Raw genomic sequence first — 7,599 nt, forward strand, 5'->3', positions numbered from 1 at the left:
AGAGTTTGCAGCATCTCCAGATATTGACTGAGATAAGAAATTTTTTAGGAATGAAGTGTGTAAACATCTGCATATTGTGGTGAGAAAATATAAATTATGGAAAGTGAATTGTGTGAGATGTAAAATGCTGACGGAAAGTATTGACTTTAATGGGGAGGTGCCAAAAGAAAAAGGAAAGAAATCACACCGTTGTGATATTTGTGAAAAGGTATTTGTTCGAAAAGAAAGCCTCACAATTCACAAACGTAGTCATACAGGAGAGAGACCGTATCACTGTGATATCTGTGGAAAATCATTCTCTCAAAAACACAACTTAACTAAACACAAGTGCATTCATACAGGAGTGAAACCATATCACTGTGACATCTGTGATAAATCATTCTCTGTAAGTAGTGATTTAACTAGACACAATCGTATTCACACAGGGGAGAAGCCTTTTCACTGTGATATCTGTGGTAAATCATTCTCTAAAAATTTTGTCTTAACTAATCACAAACGCATTCATACAGGGGAGAAACCTTACCAGTGTGGTATCTGTGGCCAATCATTCTCTGCAGGTGGTTCCTTACATAAGCACAAGCGCATTCACACAGGAGAGAAACCTTACCGATGTGATATCTGTGGTAAATCATTCTCTCAAAATGATCGATTAACTAACCACAAACGAATTCACACTGGAGAGAAACCTTATGAATGTGACACGTGTGGTAAGTTATTCTCTCAAAATTCTGCCTTGACTGAACACAAACGCATTCACACAGGAGAGAAACCCTATCGGTGTTGTATCTGTGGCCAATCATTCTCTGCAGGTGGTTCCTTACATAAGCACAAGCGCATTCACACCGGTGAGAAACCTTACCGATGTGATATCTGTGGTGAATCATTCTCTGTAAATGATCAATTAACTAAACACAAACACATTCACACAGGAGAGGAGCCATTTCAATGTGATGTTTGTGGTCAGTCATACTCTACAGCAAGTTCCTTGAGTACACACGCGCGTATCCATACAGGAGAGAAACCATATCAGTGTGATATCTGTGGTAAATCATTCTGTCAAAATCAACAGGTAATTTCACATAAACGTGTTCACACTGGAGAGAGGCCGTTTCACTGTGATGTGTGTGGCCAGTCATTCTCTGAAAGTAGTAGCTTAACTAAACACAAACGCATTCATACTGGAGAGAGACCATATCACTGTGATGTCTGTGGTAAATCATTCTCTCGAAACGATCACTTAAATAAACACAAATGCATTCATAGAAGAGAGAAAGCTTATCACTCTGAATGAAACACAGGTGTTTTCAAACAACGGAGGAAACGTATCACTGATATCTGTTGTAAATTGGTCTCCCAAAACTCAACTTAAATTAATACAGATGTGCATTCATACAGGTGAGAAACCATAAATCATTGACAACTTTGGGCAACTATTTAATCAAATGGCTAATTTGATTAAAAATAAAGGTATTTATACAAGGGATGTTCTATAATTACGAGACATGGACATGCATATCTGGATTCTGTTAATTTCATAACATTCTGTTACGTTTTCTTTTATTGCCAGTCCATGTGTTCTTGTTTCATTTCAGCTGCTATTTCTTGTGGGGCAAATTGTAAATATTTCACTCTGTCCCTTTAATTTCCTTTTTTTTATTTACAAATAAAAAACTCCCTTATATTTATATCATTTACTTTCTCTAAATCCTTTTTTTTTTTAAACCTCCCTTTTTGTTCTTACTAAATTCTTTTGCATCTTCTGGAAGGGTCTTGTGATTTGACTGTTTTCCTACTTAGTAAGTAGGAAAACAGACTTTGGTTTTTGTTAAATTAACCCTAAAGTCGTTAGATTCCTGGCCTTGTTTCCACTTGGGAAACTTCTTCCCTAGGTCAGGAAGTGATCCAGCGTATATGAACAAGGTCATCAGTGTAGAGAAGCTCCCAGGGATAGCCAGTCATGAATTCTTCTGTTAACACCTGAAAGACTAAGATAAACAAGATGGGGCTTAGAACTGATCCTTGGTAAACTCCCACTTGTACACTGAATCCATTGCTATTCTCATTGCTAACTTTCACCTGACTAGCAGCATCCCTGCAAATAGTTTGTACTGCTCTCACTAACCACAGCTTCCACATTGACCATCAGATAAGGGAGTAGGGAACACTGTCGAAGGCTTTCTCCAAGTTTAGAAAATCTAGGCACAGAGTTTTATTTTTGACGAAACATTTGTTCTGTAGTTGCCTAACCAGGAATACAGCATCAGTCGTGCTCCTGCCTGGCACAAATCTGAACTGCATCTCATCTATGTTAACTCATTCCCTAGTTAATTGACTAATGACCCTTTCTGTGACTTTCATCACCTGTCCAGCAATTTGATACCTCTGTAAATATCTAAGGCGTCACCTTTGCCTTTGTAGCAGTTGACTGTGATGTTACACCAATTGTCGGGTATGACCCCTTTGTGGACAACCTGGTTAAGTATACGGATGACTAGGCTATATCCTTCTCTGTGAGATATTTTAAGCATCTCAGCAGTAATTCCTGACAGGCCGAGGGCTTTCCCTGTCTTCATATCCTTAATTGCTTTATCTACCAAGCTACTGTCGATTCTGATAGCTGGGTCAACATTTGCAAGACTATCCTGCATTCATTCATTCTCCGCTTTTAATAGCCTTTCCAAGCAGAATAATTTTAATAGCATTTCCAAGCCTCTTTCTTTGCAGAATCATTAAATGTACCATCATCCATATGGACACATTTCTCTCCCATGACATCACAGTTTTCTCTCACACAGTCTTGCAATCCAAAACACTTCAAGTCTTTTGTCTTCACATTGCAGAACATTGGGAAATGTTCTCTCCAAAGAGACAGGTAACTACACATGTATGTATTCAGAGAGAAGAGCAACTGTATTAATATTATAAATGCTTGAGTGAAAAAAAATATTTTAGTAGCAATAAATGTCTTGACACAGCAAAGAAGATCTCACAGTGTCTCTTATTAACTCTATACATGACTAAAAGCACAGCTGCCCAAATGCTTGTCTTGCTGTTTTATGCCCAGAACCAGTGATATTTTGCAGCCCCTTGTATTTGAATATGGTGGCATTGTTTTTCAGATAATTGTTCTTGTGCAGTTCTATGTTGAAGCAAAGGGAGGAATGGAGGAATTTCAACCATGTTTCGTGGTCTGCTACCACAACAGCTCCTTTATAGGATCCAGTTAGCTCAAGACATCATCAGGAGGAACCACGTCCGGTTTCGGCTCCTACTCCTCTACCGTTTTGACGTGGCGGGGCCCCTCCTTGTGCTACAGTTTCCGTTTTGGTCTTCTGAAGAATCTCTGACAAAGGTGATGGCATCTGTCAGCATCTGCCTACCAAAAATGTTGTCATTGCTTTTGTCCCTGATATGGTGGAAATGCATTGCAGCTTGTCTTTGTGAAATTACACATTCTTCTCTTCCTTGCATGACAAATTGTTCAAATGGTGAACTAAAATGTTTATTATTGCAACTGAACAGAAAAGGATAAATATGCTTTCTTTCAGCAATCCTCATTTGGAACATTTCGAAAAAATTATCATAATTTCCAAAATAATTCACATATGAAGAAATTTTAAATACTATATATTATTTTAGCTCCTAAGAATCCTGGCAAAACCAAGAAACATGAATTAAAAAAATTTGGCAGTTAAAGAATTAAATTCATTACCTCTTTTCACTCCTCTTCTCATGTGTGTATCGTTCATTTATCATTGTTCCACTTTGTTTTTCATTGGAATACTATGTCTCTCATTTGAATAGCACCAGTTCTTTGAGGTTGATGAAATTTTCTCATCCAATCAGCAGACCAATTGAGGAAACCAAATATCATCATCATCATCATCATCATTTAACATCTGTTTTCCATGTTGGGTTGGACATTTTGACTGGTGCCCTTCCTAAAGCCAATCACTCCAAAAACGTAATGGGTGCTTTTTACATGTCGGTTATGAAAAACCAACATCAGCCACGACTGTGGTCTCAGTTGGCTTGACAGGTTTTCTCAAGCACGGTATATCGCCAAAAGGTTTCAGTCACTTGTCACTGCCTTTGTAAGGCCCAAAGTTAGTAGGGTGCTTTCTACATGCCACTGACATGGGTGCCAGTTACAAGACACTAGCATTGGCCACAACTACGATTTCATTTGTTTCGACAGGTTTTCTCAAATACGGTATATTGCCCAAAGGTCTTGATTACTTGGACACTGCCACCACAAGGCCCAATCTTCAAAGGGTGCTTTTTACATGTCACTGGCACAGGTTCCAGTCACACAACATTGGCATCGGCCACAACTACGATTTTACTTGGCGTGATGGGTTTTGTATGTTTGTGTTTGTCTTCACAACTGGTGTCGGTGTGTTTATGTCCCTTAAACTTAGTGACTCAGCAAAGGAGATATACAGAATAAGTACCAGGCTTAAGAGAAAAATTTTAATTAGTGGGATTGATTAAAAAACAAAAACATTCTGGTTGTATTTTACCTGAAACCGAAAGCCTGGTTCCATTAAAATGCCGAATCAGAATAAAAATCCAACAGAAGCAATTTCCTAAATATTTATCTCTTTTATTATATCTTTATTAAGGATGGTGAGCTGGCCAGGTCAACCAAGCACTGCCCAGACAAACTGGGCTGAACTGGACCAGACAAGCTGAGCCCAGTGAACCAAACCAGCACAACTCAGCCATCCCAAGAAGGCCACATGTACAACATTTATGAAATTATGAAAGACATTTATTATAGAAAGTAACATGACGTAGAATAACAAGTGAAGCATTGACCACAGCATATTGTATGTGGTAAGAAGCTTGCTTCTCATTCACATGGTTCCAACAGAAGCAATTTCCTAATTATTTATTTCTTTTATTATTATTTCTTTTTCTTCTAACAGTGGAGAAAAGAAAGGAAGAGAGGTAAAGATGGAAGGAGAAAAAAACTTTCTTACATGTTTTTAAAATTGTTCCAGTGTAACACGTCTTTGTGTAGTTACATTCAATGTCTTCACTACAGACACATACAAAAGCTCTCATACGTTCATCCAAGGAGCAATATCATATTTTCTTGGGAAATATATGAGTTGGTCTTCTCTGTGAATAACAAACATGTGAAGTTAAGAGTCTTTTTGGAGAGAATGATTTTCCATTTATATCACAATATGGATTCTCTTCTGTATGAATGCATTAGGGTGTAGTTGTCCTCATTTCAGTGGGATGGTTTGTCAAAGATATCAGTGATATCTTCTGTAGGAATATATTTGTGTTCAATTAATTTCGCCATTTGATTCAATGATTTATTACACTGATCACAACACGGCTTCTCTCTAAGATGAAGATGTTTAGCTGAGGTACTTCCATTAGAGAATGGCTAACCAGAAAAGATCTCTCTCTTGTAAGTATGCACCTGTGTCTAGTTAAGTGAATGGAGGCGCAATGGCCCAGTGGTTAGGGCAGCGGACTCGCGGTCATAGGATTGCGGTTTCGATTCCCAGACCGGGCGTTGTGAGTGTTTATTGAGCGAAAACACCTAAAAGCTCCACGAGGCTCCAGCAGGGGATGGTGGCGAACCCTGCTGTACTCTTCCACCACAACTTTCTCTCACTCTTTCTTCCTGTTTCTGTTGTGCCTGTAATTCAAAGGGCCAGCCTTGTCACACTGTGTCACGCTGAATATCCCCGAGAACTACGTTAAGGGTAACACGTGTCTGTGGAGTGCTCAGCCACTTGCACGTTAATTTCACGAGCAGGCTGTTCCGTTGATCAGATCAACTGGAACCCTCGATGTCGTAAGCGACGGAGTGCCAACAACAACTAGTTAAGTGGGAGTTTTTGAGAGAATGATTTACCACAAATATCACACTGATATGCTTTCTCTCCTGTTTCAATACGTTTGTTTTTTGGTTCACACATCATTATCAGAGAATGAATTATCATGGTGATATGCTTTCTCTCTTGCGGAAATACATTTGTGCTTATTTAATTGATCATTTTGAGAGAATGACTGACCACAAGTATTACACTGATATGGTTCCTCTCCCGTATGAATACGTTTATGCTTAGCTAAGGTACCTCCTACAGCGAATGACTGACCACAGATTTCACACTGATATGGTTTCTCCCCTGTATGAATGCGCTTGTGTACAGTTAAGTGTGTATTTTCAGAGAATGATTTACCACAGATATCACACTGGTAAGGTTTCTCTCCTGTATGAATACGTTTGTGTGTACTTAATGTACTTGCTGTAGAGTACGACTGGCCACAGATGACGCATAGATACGGCCTCTTTCCTGTATGAATGCGTTTGTGATTATTTAAGACATTATTTTGAGAGAAGGATTTACCACAGACATCACACTGATATGGTTTCTCACCTGTATGAATGCGTTTGTGTGTACTTAAGATACTTAATGTAGAGTATGATTGACCACAGATAACACACTGATAAGGTCTCTTTCCTGTATGAATGCGTTTGTGATTAGTTAAGACATGACTTTGAGAGAATGATTGACCACAGACATCACAGTGATATGGTCTCCCTCCTGTATGAATGCGTTTGTGTCTAGTTAAGCTGCTTCCTTCAGAGAATGACTGGCTACAGACGTCACAACGAAATGGCTTCTCTCCAGTGTGGATACGTTTGTGTTTAGTTAATGTACCAACTTCAGAGAACGACTGACCACAGCAATCACACTGATAAGGTTTCTCTCCTGTATGAATGCGTTTGTGCTTAGTCAAGGTTCCTCCTTCAGAGAATGACTGACCACAGATATCACAGTGGTAGGGCTTCTCCCCAGTATGAATGCGTTTGTGATTCGTTAATGCATATTTTTGAGAGAATGATTTTCCACAGATATCACACTGATACGGTCTCTCTCCAGTATGAATACGTTTGTGAGTAGCGAGGCTTTCTTTTCGAGCAAATGACTTTTTACAGATATCACAGTTGTGAGATGGTTTCCCTATATCTTTTGGCACCTCCCCATTAAAGTCAACACTTTCCGTCAGCATTTTACATTTCACACTGTCCTCACACAATTCCCTTTCCATAATTTATATTTTCTCACCACAATATGCAGATGTTTACACACTTCATTCCTAAAAAAATTTCTTATCCTGGTCAATATCTGGAGATGCTGCAAACTCTTTTGTAATCCAAGTTTAATAGGAATGCAAAATTATCATTGAAGAGTTCAAAGATGATAAATTCTTTAATCCAATGTTATCCAGTAATCTGAAATAAGAGAGAAAAAGTAGAAGTTATAGAGGATGCTTCATAAAACAACGGAGATTACACAGATTTTATATGTTATATTCATGATTCATCATCATCATAGGTTAATGTTTGCTTTCCATGCAATCATGGGTGGGACAGTTTCACAAGATCCGGCCAGTTGTGAGGGACAAATGCAACAGCAATACACACACACACACATATATGTGTGTGTGTAACTTCCTGAAGCACTGCAAGGGGATACATTGTATATAATATATATTTATTGGGTGCGTACATATATCTATGTGGGTATGTGTGTGTATGTATGTATATATATATATATATATATA

At 38.5% G+C, this 7,599-nt stretch overlaps 2 protein-coding genes across 2 annotated transcripts in view; one reads left to right on the forward strand and one right to left on the reverse strand.

Annotated features, from left to right (window-relative positions):
- Positions 1-7,270, reverse strand: part of LOC106883490 (zinc finger protein 239) — an 8,373-nt gene extending 1,103 nt beyond the window's left edge. The window contains exon 1 of the mRNA XM_014934518.2: positions 4,986-7,270. Within this exon, the coding sequence (XP_014790004.1) occupies positions 5,938-7,083 (1,146 nt within the window). The 5' untranslated portion in view covers positions 7,084-7,270 and the 3' untranslated portion in view covers positions 4,986-5,937. The remainder of the gene's footprint in view (positions 1-4,985) is intronic.
- On the forward strand, positions 7-3,653 carry LOC106883482 (zinc finger protein 239). Its single transcript, XM_014934508.2, has one exon. The coding sequence runs from the start codon at positions 125-127 to the stop codon at positions 1,289-1,291; it is 1,167 nt and encodes a 388-aa protein (XP_014789994.1). The 5' UTR covers positions 7-124; the 3' UTR covers positions 1,292-3,653.
- Positions 7,271-7,599: the final 329 nt, after the last annotated feature.

This window comes from Octopus bimaculoides, chromosome 28 (assembly GCF_001194135.2).
Source record: "Octopus bimaculoides isolate UCB-OBI-ISO-001 chromosome 28, ASM119413v2, whole genome shotgun sequence".
In the NCBI taxonomy this organism is placed as follows: Eukaryota; Metazoa; Mollusca; class Cephalopoda; order Octopoda; family Octopodidae; genus Octopus; species Octopus bimaculoides.